Consider the following 16,302-nt stretch of genomic DNA (forward strand, 5'->3'; position numbering starts at 1 on the left):
GAGGGGAGTGACGTGCTGTGGGACTGAGGAGAGAAGAGTCCGTGTTTATGGGCTATATGACTACCCCTCCCACTTCCTTTGCGATACTTTTCTTACTGTCTTTATGATTGTGAACCATCTTGTACCTTTTGGTTAATTCACTTGTTCTTCATCTTCCTGTCTTCAAAGGCAGACATATCTTAAAGCTCTATTCTTTTTATTTTTTTTAAACTATACTAAGATTTTATTTCATTTCTTTGCTAAAATTTTAATGGACTAACCACTGATTTACAGTATTACAAGAGTTTAGGAGAGTATTTTCAGATCTGTGTACATACACTCACCACACCCACCACCAAAGTGCCTGTGCCACACGGAACTCCCCTGCATTTTTCAAGTTCCTTCTACAGATGATGACTGAGCCTGCAGCTTTAGCCCTGACCAGACATTCTGCGGTCATTTGTAGTTTTGTGGGGATGGCACCCAGGGGTCTCACGCATGCATACTGTTTGCTACTGCAGAGCTGCCTCCTCAGCCGAAATCTGCCATTTTAAAACAGTTCACCCACCATCTTTCTCTTTACTCCTGATTATTTTCAATTTTTTTTATTTTCAATTTTTTATAGCATGTCGCTATTTACTTATTTTTAAATTTTATTTACTATTGGATAGAGACAGAGAGAAACCGAGAGGGGAAGGGGAGACAAAGAGACAGAGAGACACCTGCCGCTATACTGCACCACTTGAGAAGCTTTCCCCTTGCAGGTGGGGGCCAGGGGCTTGAACCTGGGTCCTTGCGCACTGTAATGTGTGCACTTAATCAGGTGAGCCACCGCCTGGCCCCTTACTTTCACTTTTTGTCAGTGGAAGAACCACCATTGTCTGCCTCCATGTCTCAAAGACCTGGATCAGAATCCTAGATATTCAAGGCCAAGATGTTATTTCAAGCTTTTGCTCATCCGATCTCCAGTCAAGCTGACATATTTCATTCTTTTGAGAAAGTCCAGCCATGAGACACTCTTACAGAAACTGGAATTTCTTAACAGAATCAGCCTCTGGTGACCTCTATCAATGTCACTTCCATTCTTTTATGATCCTGGCAACGGTGCCTGAGTCAGTATCTGATCCATGTACACAGCGATGTGTTCCCTTGACTGGCCCTTCCCTTGCCAATTCAGGCTAGTGCCTTTCAAACATGGAACTTGAAGAAACTGCACAGCCAGACTGTCTTAATCAAACTCTGCATGCTGTAAACATCAGAATGAACACAAGGAGGTGCTATTAGCATCCCGCCACCTAAAACCCTGGGCGTGGTTCACCAGCGTCAGCCTCTCCACAGTTCTCAGCAGGAATTAGCATCCTGACTCCACGGAGTCGAGATTCAGAAAGATGACGACACTTGCCTCTGGTCACAGGAGTAGGAAGAGGCAGAGCTGGAACCCTCCCTAATCTAGTGTCTGACGTCGGGGCTGGAGTCCTTACCAGGTACTTAGCCCTGATGCGGGAAATGGCATGCAGCCGGGCTTTCCTAGTCTCACCCTTCCCCATCTATTTACTTCTGTGGTTTTTTCTGTTGATAAATAATTTGAGATCTGATAGCGCTAGTTGTTAGAAAGCAGCTAGCTGATTCCTTTCCTCTTCCGTGATTCTTGAGGAAAGGGTGACCACAGCCTCATTAAGGAAGTGTTTCAGAAGTGTTTCACTCCCAGGGGACATTTCCTAACCAAACCCTCCTGTCAACCTCAAGACCTAGTTCTAAATTCACACTTCCCTCTGTCCTTAAGCAGCCCAAGCTAATGAAAAATTCAGACTTTTTTTCCCTTTCCCCTGGGCACTGCTCAACTCTGGTTTATGGTGTGTTGGGGGACTGAACCTGGGGCTTTGGAGCCTCAGGCATGAGAGTCTCTTTGCATTATGCAAAGAGACCCACTCACCATTCACCTCTTTTGTACTTGTTCTTTTTGCCTGAAATTATCAACCAGTCATCAGTTCAAACATCACCTAGGTAACCTTCCCAGCCCCATGGCATGCCACAGATCTACCCTCTCTCCCTCCCTCCCTTCATTTTTTACCTTTATTGATTGATTGGATAGAAACAGGCAGAAATTGATAAGAAGGGGGAGAGAGACACTCATAAAGCTTCCCCCATGCAGGCCGAGACTGGGGGCTTGAACCTTGGTCCTTACACATTGTAACATGTGTGCTCTAACAGGTGCTCAACCCACCCAGCCCAGACTATTTTTTTCTTGTTGACCAGAACACCATTAGCTCAGGCTGATACCTGGAACTTCTATGCGTTGCAGCTCCCCTCTCTCTCTCCCTCTCTCCCTCTCCCTCCTATGCTATTTCCCTACTCTCCCCATCATTAGTTGTCTTTTTTTTTTTTTTGCCTCCAGGGTTATTGCTGGGGCTCACTGCCTGCACTATGAATCCACTGCTCCTGGAGGCCATTCCCCCCCACTTTGTTGCCCTTGTTGTTGTCGTCATTATTATTGTTGTTGTCATAGCTGTTGTAAGATAGGACAGAGAGAAATGGGGAAAAGAGGGGAAGACACAGGGGGAGAGAAAGACAGACAACTGCAGACCTGCTTCACAACCCATGAGGCAACCCCCCTGCAGGTGGGGAACTGGGGGCTTGAGCCAGGATCCTCACGCCAGTCCTTGCACTTCCTGCCAAGTGCACTTAACCCACTGTGCTACTGCCCGACCCCCGTTATCTTATTTTCATGCCTGGGGCTCCAAACAAAGGTCCCTGGTTCAATCCCCAGCACTACCATAAACCAGAAATGAGCAGTGCTCTGGTTAAAAAAAAAAAAAGGCATTTTACTTGCTTGCTGTCTATCCTTCCTCATAAAGGCTACAGAGTAGCAAGGCTTCTTCTTCCTTTGGCTCACTGCTGTGTTCCCAGAGTCTGGCGCACTGCAGGTGCCAAACCAGGTTTGCTGTTGACAACTTAGTTCTTGCTATATCACCTTGGTTCAGTCTGGCTTCACTGTTACCTAGAATGTTCTTTCATAAACCAGCCTGTTCTCTAGAATATCAATTTTATTTTCCTCCTGTGGCTTCTATTATTCACAGAATGGAGTGGAATCTTCTCAGGTAAATGGATGCCCACACCTGCCACAAACGAGGCTGCTCCCCTGCCAACCCCCGTCCACAGCACTTCTTCCACCCACCCCCGTGTTCAAGCACACACTTTTCCCACTGGGAAAGTCATCTCCCTTCCCTTACCTAAATACTAAATTTCAAGGTCGAGATCATCTTGGATACCTGACCAGACTTTCTCAATTGTAGCTTCATTATACCCCGTGCAAATTATGTTTGGATTTGACGTAGACTTTTTTTTTTTTTGTCACCAAGGCTTCTTGCATGTGCAGTTTGCAGTTCTACTGCCCCCAGCAGATACTTTTTTTCTTTGTTTAGGATGGAGGTAGGGGGGAGGAGAGAGAGAGAGAGAGAGAGAGAGAGGAAGAAAGGAAGAGAGAAGGCGAGTTGTCTGAGCAACAGCTCACTGCTCAGGAAGCTTCCCCTTTGCATGATGCTCCCATGTGGTGGCTGAGCCTGACTGGGGGTCCTTGGGCATGAAGTGTGCACTCTTCCAGGTGGGGTGTCTCCTGCCCCGTGGTTCTACTCTTTCTAACATTCCCAGAATAGGAGTTGGGGGAGAGAAACACAAGCAAGGAAGAAGGTGGTGGGGGGCTTACTATGGGGGTGCCAGGTCTACCTTCAGGGAATACAGAGACTAAATCTTGTCACTTTTCTATGTCACAGTCTTTAAGACAAATGGAGGTGGGGGGGAAGGAGAGAGATATTACATTCACCTAAGTCTGATGGTTTTTCTTTTTTTCTTATTTATTTATTTATTTATTTTTAGCAGAGCACTACTCAGCTCTAGCTTATGGTGGTGTAGCAGGGAATTGAACCTGGGATCTCAAAGCCTCAGGAATGAGAGTCTCTTTGCATAACCATTACGCTATTGACTGCCCCCCACCCCTGTCTAGATCTTCTCAAGGTCACATAGCCTCATGCCCTCAGTCCCTTAGAGGGCCCAGAACTCTTAGGATGGCACTGACTGGTTCAGAGGAAGGGGGACTATTCCTCCTTCCTGGAGTCTGTGAATGAAAACAGTCACTGAAATTTATTTGAAAACCCTTCCAAATTGCTGACTCATCCTGAGTTTGCAATTGATTAAATACTTCAAATAAACTCAAGCAGATGTGTCAAAATTTATCGAACTTCACACTGGTCCCTGCTTTCTTAGCTTCATTTTTTGCAGATTCAGTAGGATCCCTTTGGATCTTGATTTTGCTGCTCACAGCCTCAGAGAGACCTCAGCTTCTTTGTCATTCATGAATTTAGTGAATCATCATCATCATAAAAAAAAAATTAGAATGCTTTGTACAGAATCGAGAGGCAAGCCTTGCAGTAGATCACTGCAGACCTGTGGGACAGAGCAGTGTCTTGATATAGGTATTACCTGGGGGGAGACCATCTCCAGGGGCTGTGTACTGGCGCACCTGTTAGAACACGTGTCCCTGTGCTCAAGGACCCATGTTCAACCCTTGTCCCCACCTGCAGGGGGAGCTCCATGAGTAGCAAAATAATGCTACAGGTGCCTTTCTTCTCCCCTCCCCTCCCCTCCTCCCCTCCCCTCCCCTCTCCATTTCTGTTTCTATTAAAAATGAAGAGAAGAGAGAGGAAGGGGGGAGGAGAGAAGAAAAACCTAAGTGCCTTTCCTTCCATCTTTGGTCAGGACTGGTCATGCCCTCAGGATGCCAGCTGCAGTACCACCTGTGCCTGGATACAGGCACTAGATGCTGTGGCAAGAAGAAAGTGGTTCCAAAGGACTCTGGCCGTCCCCTACTGCTTTTGACCTTCCTGTGCCCTCGAGACACCCCCGCCCCAACCTGGACTCTACCCCTATGCCCGACAGCTCCTCTGTTTTTGTTTAGTCCGAAGTCTTCTGATAGACTGTGATCTCTCTAACAGTACAGATAATACATTTTGCTTTTTAAACATTTTCATTTGAGAAGTCAACAGACTCTACATAGGACTACAGCACAGCACAGAGAACTCCATGAAGGCTCCATCCACTCCACTCCACTAGACCAGTGAGGTACAATTCCTGTCTCTGCTTTAACTCCCCTTTCCTTCCAAAGCCTTGGAGGTCTGCCTTCCATCCATCCATCCACCCACCCACCCATCCATCCATCCATCCATCCATCCATCCATCCATCCATCCATCTATCCATCCATCCATCCAACCACAGCTCTGGCTTATGGTGGTGCTGGGCACTGAACCTGGGACCTCAGAACCTCAGGCAAAGACTACTGCATAACCATTATCCTGTTTCCCAGGTCCACTTTCAGGATTATTGTTTTGTTTTTTTTTTTAGCCTCCAGGATTATTGCTGGGGGGCTTGGTACCTGCGCTATGAATCCACTGCCCCTGTGGCCTTTTTATTTATTTATATTTTGGATAGGACAGAGAGAAATTGGGGGGGGGAGATAGAAAGACACCTTCAGACCTGTTTCATTACTTGTGAAGTGAGCCTCCTGCAGGTGGAGGGGAGGCTTGAACCGAGACCCATACCGCCTCATACTATGTGCCATCGCCTGGCCCCCACTTTCAGGATTCTCAAGCCCTGAGATTTCTCTTCAAAACTCATTTGGTTGAACATCTTTGAAACATTCCCTCTTGGGTTGACTGCATGCTCTTTGTGGCCCCTCCCCTCATTTTTATAAAGTGAGTTAATTCTTCTTAGTCTCCTTTGAGGGTTCTTCTCTTTAAACTTCCACATTCTCTTGGACACTCTTACCCATAACCCATTACCCAGCTCCCACTAGCACTAGCACTTTTATTTCACACACTGATCTGGGCATCTCCAGACTTCCACCTGCTGCCAAACAATGAGTGTGCGTTGTAATGCGCAAGTCCAGAAGCTGCAGCGGTGGCTCCGTGCTAGAGCGAATCCATGGCAGGTGCGGTGGCCCAGGTTTGACCCTCCGCACCACACACTCTGGTGTTCCTCATAAAACAAACAGGTAAATCTTAAAATGCAAATTCCACTAGGGAAAGATAGAAACAGGCTGGGGTATGGATCAACCTGCTAACACCCATGTCCAGGAGAGAAGTAATTACAGAAGCCAGACCTTCCACCTTCTGCACCCCAAAAAGAATTTTGGTCCATACTCCCAGAGGGATAAATGGTAGGGGAAGATGACCAAAGGGCTCTGAACTCCCAATTCCAGTAGGATCTGAAGACAGAAGAGGAAAAAAATCTACCTGTGAAAGCTGATAAGTTAGACAACTATTGGGAGTCGGGTGGTAGTGGGTTAAGCACACGTGGTGCAAAGTGCAAGGACTGGCGGATCCCGTTCGAGCCCCCCCCCCCACTCCCCACCTGCAGGGGAGTCACTTCACAGGCGGTGAAGCAGGTCTGCAGGTGTCTGTCTTTCTCTCCCCCTCTCTGTCTTCTCCTCCTCTCTCCATTTCTCTCTGTCCTATCTAAAACAATGATGACATCAGTAACAATAATAACTACAACAACAATAAAAAACCAGGGCACCAAAAGGGAAAATAAATTAAAAAATTAGACAACTATTACCTTGATATTAATAACAGTATATTTATCTACAATTTAAGAATTAAAAAAGAAAACTACAGCTATTTTAGTGGGTATGAAGTGGCATGTCACACCGATGTTCAATTGTGTCCCCTTTATTAATTCATGTTAAGCTTCAGAAACATGCAAATCAAGACATGCCACTAAATTAGCATAAGAAAAAAAAGCCACGGTGGGGATAGAGAGCACAGTGGTTATGCAAAGAGACTCATGCCTGAGGCTCCAAAGTCCCAGGTTCAGTCTCCCGCACCACCATAAGCCAGAGCTGAGCAGTGCTCTGGTGTTTCTGTGCCTTTCTTTCTCTGTACCTCTCTCAAAAATAAAATAAATAAAATACTTTTAAAAAAAGGCCACTTCCCTGATTAAAATCTTTCACTGATTAACTTCTCATCTCACTATGTCTATAGCAAATCATTTGCAATTTCTGGGAAGCTTCAAGCAATCTGTGTTTAGTCTAGAATGTTCCTCTAAGTCTTCCCAAAGCCCATTTCCAGACTGTGCTTAATGCAAGTATGTCAGCAGTGCTCTGCGTCTCAGTCTGATGCAGACACGCCTCCAGGGAGCACACCACACGCAGCCACCTCTGCATTGAGAGATGTGTTTCCTCTCGCTGGCCCATCTTTAATCAGGGTTCCTTGAGGGGAGAGACAGCACCCACTTGCCATAGAGCCTTTGTCAGATAAGTAAGTACTCAAGAGGTCAAAATGGCCGAGGTCAAGTGTCAGGTTGTGCGTGGGCTGTCTGATCTGACGACTGTTACTGACCCCGGCGTGTGCTCTGCCTGTTGGACACATCCCATAAGCACTCGGAACATTCCTAGATATCTGAAACCCAGTTAATACTTTAGTCCTTCTCCAGTGGGCCAATTTCTGCTTGCAATTCCTAGCCGTGGCTTCATCATCTTTCCAGTCACTCAGGCTTAGAGTCACCTCTTCGTGGGATTTCCTTTCCTAATGCCTCAATCTCACGGTTCCCTCCTCAGGGTCTCTGTTAATCCTCTACCCACCTCCATCATAACTGCAGGACATGCCCCTGGACTGACTGGAAAGAGGAGTTGCCAGGCTGAGGAGTGGGTGTGAGGGCATATGGCTGGCTGGCTGGCAGGGTCCTCTCACTGAGGAGACCCTGCGATTACTCTGGCATCCTCCAGCCTCTCGCTCCTTACCGTCAGCTCTAGCTCTCGCATCCCTCTGGGTATGGCTGTTGGACGGACTTCCTGGGAGAGCAGACCCCCGATCTATCAGCTGAGCCAGGGGGCCTTGTCCAGCAACTCTGAGGCCAGCGGGTGGCATCTCCAGGGACTGGGGACCCTGACAGCCCTGGGTGGACCAGGGTTCTGAGCCAATGAGGTCCAGGCCTGGCCCCAAAGGCATGGGTGGTAGGCTATGGCTACAGTGAGAGCCCTCGTCCTGTGGGTCCATTCTGTCGCGCTGGGCTTCTTGGATGGGTGAGAACTCCTGGGAGGAATCGCCAACGCTCACTCGCAGTGGGGGGGATCCAGAGCCTGCAGCTTTCTTCCTACCCTTGGCGAGCTCGGCAAAGGAGGTGACCCGCCTGGGTGGGGAGCTGGGCGCAGCCAGGGCTGCGGGACCTTCGCTCAGGCGCACGGGGCAGCTCAACATGCGCTCCAGGGAGCCCAGGCGGACAGAGGGGCTGCGCTCAAGGCTGCGGTCATAGCTTCGCGAGCGCTGACGTCCAGTGCTAAGGCTGGGGGGTGAAGTGTTCGTGTACACCTGTCCCTCAATCACTGTAGGGCTCACAGGAGCTGCTGCTTCAGCTGCTGGGCCCACTGCTTCTTGTTCCTCTGGTTGGGCTTCTGGCTTCTGGAACAGGTAATACTCAGAGGGCTGGCTAGGGCCTAGGTCTGGGCCAGGGCCTGGAGTAGGACTTATCTTGGTGTGTTCCTCAGAGCAGCTAGTGATGGAGGAGCCAGCTGGGCTTGGGGATGACTGGGAGGACAGGTCACAGGTGACAAGTTTGTAGTAGTTCTGTGTGGCCACAACAAGACGGGCCTGGCTCTGGAAGCAGGCTGTGAGGTCAGCCACAGCCGGGCAGGGCTCACAGTGAGGGCGGTAGGAGTTGCAGTTGGCATCGAGCTCAGGGGATGAGGCATGAGGGCAACTGTAACCCCCTTCCCTTCCCCCACTGTCAGGGTGGTGGGACTCACAAGACATCTTTGACTCAGCTGGGGAGGGTTGCAGGTCCAAATAGAAGGCGCCGGGGTCTGAGTGGCTGCAGAAGGAGTCGCTGCAAGACTGTGGGGCGGAGTTGAGATTGGCATGGGAGGTGCCATGCATCTTATTGTAGAGGGTGCTGAAGGTGACCAGCACACCATCAGAGCTGTTGCAGGAGGAGTCACTCACATACCCCATGGACTGGTCGGCCGCCTCCGACTGGCTAGATGTGCTACTACAGCGGCAGTGCTGGGGTCCCAGGCCTGAGCACCTGGGGTTCCTGGGGGATTCATCTGAGCTGAGTTTCCACTCCTGCTCAAAGGAAAAGCCAGAGTTATCACTGGCTCCACCCCCGCTGCCACTCCCAGCAGGTCCCACACACTCCACGTCTAGCTCCATGCTCTCTGCTTCCTGCTCTGGCCGGAAGCAGTGGTTAGTGCTGCACTGCTGGGATTCCGTGGCGGGCACCAGCTCCTGCTCCTGCCCCTCCACCACTCCAGCCCGGCTGCGTGCTGCCCCCCAGGACCTGCCCACCCTGGGGCCAGGTGGTGGCAACTGGAAAGAAGATAGATGGAAGGTGGGCTGGCCAGTGCCGTGCAGGTGGAAGGATTGCTGAGAGGCATTGCCGCCGATGCTATCATCATAGAGGTCACTGAGTCCTGGTTCAGAAACACCCTCTTGCAGCAAGAAGGGATTGTGCCTTCTGGGGACTCCGGGGCCTCTTCCATCCCGACCTCTGCTCTTGGCGCTGTCTGTGGACCGCGTAGACCCCCCTGCAGCCGAGTGCAGACTGTTGTAGAGCAGGGAGTCGGCTTGTCCTAGGTCTTGATCAGGATGGTTGACACCCAGTTCAGGTGGGCAGAAGGGGTTGGGCCTTGTACCCCCATTACCCCCACTCGCCCCTCCACAACACTGTCTGTCTGGGACCTGACAGTGTACCAGGGGGATGTGGTGAACGATGAGGGTCTCTCCCGTCAGCTTTGGGGGACTATCCATTCTGGAAAGTTCGAACAAGGGCATCAACAGCGCCAGACACTGCCCCCGGAGCCCAGTGGGGCAGAACACATTTCATCAGGAGAGCTTGGGACCTGGAGAGAGAGGGAGAGAAAGGGAACCTAACGTCACCTCCCTGGAAGTCAGGGACATGCCTTTTCCCACATCATTTTCAGGAGAGAGAAGCCCAAGAAAGACTCAGAATCAAGATGCAGCTTGGGAACAAGTGAGGGGCGCAGGGGACACCCCACTGTATGTTCTGCACTGCACACACCCAAACCTTGAGTCTCCTTTCATTTTAAGTCCAGCATGCATTCACTTGTGAGGGAAACCCGGCCTTTTCATAGCCACATGTAGAAGTCTGGGCATCAGGGTCGGGTGGTATCACACCGGGATAAGTACACATAGTGGCACAGGAACTGGCACAAGGATCTTGCTTTGGGCCCCCCAGTCCCCACCGGTGGGAGGAGGGGTCGCTTCGCAAGCGGTGAAGCAGGTCTGCAGCTATCTATCAGTTTCTCTCCCCCCTTTGTTTTACCCTCCTCTCTCAATTTCTTTGTCCTATCCAACAACAGCAACAACAATGGAAAAAAGATGGCCGGGGGCCGGGTGGTAGCGCAAGTGGCACGAAGCACAAGGGCTGGTATATGAATTCTGGCTCAAGCCACCTGCAGGGGGTCGCTTCATAAACGGTGAAGCAGGTGTGCAGGTGTCAGTCTTTCTCTCCCCCTCCTCTCTCCATTTCTCTCTGTCCTATCCAACAACAACAACCAAATGGGAAAAATGGCCTCCTGGAGCAGTGGATTTGTAGTGCAGGCACCAAGCCCCAGTGATAACCCTGGAGGCAAAAAAAAAAAAAAGAAAGAAAGAAAGAAAGAAAGAAAGAAAGAAAGAAAGAAAGAAAGAAAGAAAGAAAGAAAGGAAAAGAAAAAAAAGGCCTCCAGGAGCAGTAGATTTGTAATGCAGGCACAGCAATAACCCTGGAGGGAAAAAAAAAAATTCTGGGAATCTCGGGGAGAGCACATTCTGCACTCTTCTGGTAGCAGCAAACACTGACTAGCCCTCAGCACAGAACAAGTCTGACCAGTGATATCATCACGGAAAAGGCACCCAGGACCTGGGGTGTCTGAAAGGATGCGGGCGCCTGAGAACAGCAGATGCAGGGCTGCAGCTGAGGGGAAAGCACACTGATACGCCGTGTAATCAGCAACAGGCCACAGTTCTGTAAATGTCTTTCAGATGTTTAAGGATTTATTTAATGAGAGGAAGAGAGAGGGAGAGAGAGAGACAGAGAGAGAGGGGCAGCGAGCGAGCATCGCTTTGGCATATGTGGTGGTGCCTGAGATCCAACTTGGGACCAGACATAAGCAGTCCCTATGCTCTACCACTAAGCTACCTCCCCAGCCTAGAGAAAAGTGTTAGTATTTACTGCTTTATTTTAAAATTAGAAAGGAGCAGTAAAGGGGAGACAGTGCAACACTGCCGCATGCTCTGTGGCTCTTCCCCTAGTGTCGTGGTGCTGCCACATCGTGCTGTGGTTCCAGCTCAGTGGCAAAGCATGGCAAGTAGTGCGCTCTAACAACTGAGCTATCTATCTTCCAGCCCAAGAGAGTATTTTAAAAGGCACCGCATCAGGCTGGGAAATAGCATAATGGTTCTGCAAATGATTTTCATGCCGGAGGCTCTGAAGGCTCAGGTTCAATCCCCAGAACCACCACAAACCAGAACTGAGCAGTGCTCTAGTAAAATAAACAAAAACTTAAAATACAATATATCAGGTTGGGGAGATAGCATAATGGTTATGCAAAGAAGACTTTCATGACTTAAGACTCAGGTTTAATTCCCTGCACCAAGATATGCAAGAGCTGAACCACACTCTGGTAAAATAATAACAATAATAATGTGAAATAAGGTGGCCGGGCAGTAGCGCAGTGGGTCCTGGTTCGAACCCCCGGCTCCCCAACTGCAGGCGGCTGCTTCACAGGCAATGAAGCAGGTCTGTAGGTGTCTATCTTTCTCTCCCCCTCTCTGTCTTCCCCTCTTCTCTCGATTTCTCTCTGTCCTATCCAATAACAATTACAGCAACAATAATAACAACAACGATAAACAACAAGGGCAACAAAAAGAGAAAAATAGCCTCCAGGAGTAGTGGATTCATAATGCAGGCACTGAACCCCAGTGATAGCCCTGGAGACAAAATAAATAAATTAAATTTAAAAAGTAATAATGTAAAATAAAGACAAAATTCAGCATACCACTTGACTAAGTGACTAGACCATACCCGGGGCCTGCTTTCTCTTTCTTTGAGTCCCAGGACACAAGACCCTCTCTGGCAGCTCTAGGTTAAGAACCCTTACTCTCCCCACAACTACACTGCTGTTTCTTGGGGGCAGAGGCCAGCTGGGCCTTAGTGTGGCTACAAGTCTCTTAAGTACAGCTGATGCCAGCATCGTCCTTCTAAATGAGGGCGAGGGCCTATTTTTATCTCCTTTGTGCCACTCTGGCACATTATCACATACAGCCTGGCAGTCATGAGAGACACAGTACAGTGTTAGCAACACAGCTAGTCCTTTGTCTGGTTCAGAATACAAATCTCCTGAAGTGCCCCAATTGTGTCCAGTTTTAACCAGGAGCTTCTATTATGGCAGCGGTGCGGCGTGGGGAGTGCACACTAGGAGGCCTTCTATTCCCAGTTCTGCCTCTGATAAGTAAAGGTAAAAGTCTCTCTGGCTCAAGGGCAGAAAGTCCATTTGGAATTTCTCTGGCCACTTGGTTAGACTGGCAGCATAGCTTCCTCAAGTTCCGGTCCCCTGACAGTCTTCACTTACTCAGAATTCTCTACTTTCTCCTAATTTGCTCATTTCTCTTCTTCCTACCCATCCTGAATCTACTCCCCACCCTGCCCAAGTTCTCTGTCATTTAGGTGACAAACCAAATACATGTATGAATGCCAAAGTCTTGAGATAATAATAATTCACATTGAATTATATTAAAATTAAAAAACAATGCATCTATCCTCGTCTTCCTTTCTGAGAGGAAGAAAGCCACTGTGTGTTGACTGGGACAGTGGGCGGGTGTGGAGAAAGGCTGGACTGAGAGGGTAAGCTGCGAGGCCGGGATGTGCTTCAGTGGTAGAGATCACTTCTTGACACGATAGAGTCCCACAGATCAAACAACCACCCCTGAAAAAACATAGAAGAAAACACACGGGAGCCATCATGGGACTGGACAGCTCACCCAGATGCACACTTGATTGTGTGTGGTGACCTGGGCTCAGGCCTCTGGCATCACCTGGGCGCACCGAACGTGGCACCAGGGGGAATCTCATGAGGGGTGGACCAATGCGATACTGTCTCTCCTCTCCACATGTGAGAATTACAAGGAGGGGGAGTCAGTCCCTCGTGTAGTCAGGGAGGAGTCGCAGTGGATAAAGCACCGGATTCAAGCATGAAGTCCTGAGTTTGATCTCCAGCATCGCATATGCCAGAGTGATGTTCTGTTTTTTTTTTTTTTTTTTCTCTCTCTCTCTCTCCCTCAGGAGTTCTCTTATAAATAAAGTCCCCAGTGGGGGTAGATAGCATATAGTTATGCAAACAGACTCTCGTGCCTGAGGCTCCATAGTCCCAGGTTCAATCCCTCATACCACCATAAGCCAGTGCTAAACAGTGCTCTCTTCTTAAAAATAAATAAATAAATAAATAAATAAATAAATAAAGTCTCCCCGAAGTGGTGGAACTGCACAGCCATGAAGTCTCAAGCCAAAAGAACGAAAAAGGAAATTACTCAATGGCTTCTTAGATGTGATACTGAAAGCACAAGTAACAAAACAGGCAAATATACACATGCAGACAGCATGGACACCACGAAATTAAAAGCTCTCTGTGCCTCAGTAGATGCCTTCAAGAACATAAGAAGACAAGCCGCGGGTGGGAGGAAAACATTTGCAAATCATGTTTCTTGTAAGAGACTTCTGAGCAGGACATATAAAGGACACGGACAAATCACAATGAAAAAATAATAAGATTCAATTAAAAACTGGACAAAGAACTTGAGTAAATAGTTCTCCAAGGAAGACATACAAGTGGTCAATAAGTACACAAGAAGATGGTGATCATAATTAGTCATCAGAGAAACATAAACCACAATGATTCACCCTCAACACAATGGCTAAGATAAAAGAGAAACCAGACTTAACAAGTGGTGGTGAGGGTAAGAAGAAATTGGAAGCCTCCAACATCACTGGAGAACTATGAAGCTACTTTGGAAAATAGTCTGACAGTTCCTCAAAGTGCTAAACAGAGTTACCACATAACCCAGCAATTTGACTCCTACGTATATCCCCAGAATATGAAATGGAAACATGTGTTGACACAAAAACTTGTATACAAATGTTCCCAATAAAGTGAAAATAATGAACATAGCTATTAATTGATGATTGGATTAGCCAAGTGTGACATATACATATAATAGAACATTCTTAAATAGAATATAATGAAAGGAACAAAAGTGCTGATGTATTCAACATGAATGAACTTCAGTAAGATGAAAAGTAAAAGAAGCCAGTCATAAAAGGCATCTTTGTAAAATGATATATGAGTCCATTTATATGAAGTGTCAACATAGGCACATTCACAGAAACAGAAACTGGATTACTGTTACTAGGAACCAGGAGGCGAGGGGTGGGTGGGCAGTAACTGCTAATGTGGATGGAGGTTCTTTCTGGAATGATGAAAACTTTGTGAAACCAAGACAGTACTGATAGTTACACAAGTCTATGAGTAAAATAAAAATGACAAAATGTTATGGTATAAGAATTACATCTTTTTAAGATTATTTATTCTCTTTTATTGCCTTGTTTTATTGTTGTAGTTATTATTGTTGTTATTATTGATGTCGTCGTCGTTGGATAGGACAGAGAGAAATGGAGAGGAGGGGAAGACAGAGAGGGGGAGAGAAGACCTGCTTCGGGGGGGGTCCACTTCAAAAGTGGTGAAGCAGGTCTGCAGGTGTCTGTCTTTCTCTCCCCCTCTGTCTTTCTCTCCTTTCTCAATTTCTCTCTGTCCTATCCAACAACAATGACCGCCAGGAGCAGTGGATTCATGGTGCAGGCACGGATAACCCTGGAGGCAAAACAAGCAAAAATGATCATTGACTTGGAAAAATATTCACAAATAATGGTGAAAACTGCAGATTACAAACAGCATTTCGAGCTGTTTGTACAAAAAAGCACCAATTGTCTTGCAAATATATGTCTGTATCTGTTTTAGTCCACCCAGACCATTGTGACAAAGTGCCATGAACTCAAACAGCAGAATATACTTTCCTACAGTTCTGGAAAGTTCAGGCTCATGATGTGGCAGGTTCCAACCAGAAACCTTGAGCATGCAAATCTGATAGTTTACCAGCTGAGCTATTTCCCCACCTACAGAATATTTTCTCTCAGGCTATGGCTTGCCCGTTGGTTTGCTTATCATGTTTTCAAGTAATATAAAATTTTAATTTTATAAAGCCCTACTTTTTTTTCCCCCCAAAGTCAGAGAACTTGATTTCACCATTCCTGGGCTGTTTTTTCCATTCTTTTTATTTCATTTTTAAAAAGTGTGTGTGTGTGTGTGTGTGTGTGTGTGTGTGTGTGTGTGTGTGTGTGTGTGTGTGTGGAGAGGGGGAGAGGGAGGGAGGAGGGAAAAAGGGAGAAAGAAAGGGAGAGTAGAAGGAAGAGAAGGGCGCGGAGGAGAAAGAGACAAAGAAGAAGGAGAAGAATAAGGAGGAGGAGAGAGAAAGGAAGAGAGAGAGAGAGGGGGGAAGAGACCACACAGCAGCAGAGCTATCCCCAGCGCCATGGCGCTTCCCTGTGGTACCAGGGACCAAACCCGGCTGGTGCCCTGACAGACCTGCTCTAGCAGGTGAGGGTTAGCTGTCCCTAGGTGCTCTCGCTCAGCCGACTAAAATAAAGTTCTCAGCATCTCATGAGTTTTTTTATGTTTGTGTTTTGCTCCTGCCGCCTCAGTTTTTTACAGAACACTTCATTACTATTATTTGTTGCTGTTAGGGCTTCACTTTTCAGAGCTTTTTCAGAAAGGAAGAGGGAGAGAGGGAGGGAGAGAATACAACAGCACCAAAACTTCCTCTGGTGAAGTGGGGCTGAAGGTGAGGTTCCAACCTGGCTGACTTTTTATTGATTTATTCAATTGCCATCAGAGTTATCGCTGGGGCTCAGTGTCTAAAACAAATCCACTAGTCCCGGCAGCCATATATATTAGGTAGAGACATAAATTGAGAGGGGAGGGGGAGACAAAGAGGGAGAGAGAAAGAGAGACACTTGCAGCCCTGCTTGAAGCTTCCTCTGCAGGAAGCGGACAGGAAGCTTGCACCTAGATCCTTGCACATGGTAATGCGTGTGCTCTGCTGGGTGAGCCAAAGTATTTTATTTTATTATTTTTTGTTTTATTTATTGATTCTGGATAGAGACAGGGAGAACATGAGAGGGAAGGGGGAGATGGGGAGGAAAAGAGACAGAGAGACACCTGCAGC

General features: G+C 47.8%; 1 protein-coding gene across 7 annotated transcripts in view; it reads right to left on the reverse strand.

Moving 5' to 3' along the window:
• The window catches only part of RUSC2 (RUN and SH3 domain containing 2), a 77,827-nt gene that overhangs the window by 13,461 nt on the left and 48,064 nt on the right, over positions 1 to 16,302 (reverse strand). For 5 of the 7 annotated variants that reach the window (XM_060199223.1, XM_060199219.1, XM_060199221.1 and 2 more), the window contains exon 2: positions 7,770 to 9,866. The exons of the other annotated variants lie outside the window; for them this stretch is intronic. In XM_060199223.1, coding sequence (XP_060055206.1) covers positions 7,770 to 9,798 — 2,029 coding nt within the window. In that variant the 5' untranslated portion in view covers positions 9,799 to 9,866. The remainder of the gene's footprint in view (positions 1 to 7,769; positions 9,867 to 16,302) is intronic. 7 annotated transcript variants of the gene reach the window in all.

Source organism: Erinaceus europaeus, chromosome 10, assembly GCF_950295315.1.
Source record: "Erinaceus europaeus chromosome 10, mEriEur2.1, whole genome shotgun sequence".
NCBI lineage: Eukaryota > Metazoa > Chordata > Mammalia > Eulipotyphla > Erinaceidae > Erinaceus > Erinaceus europaeus.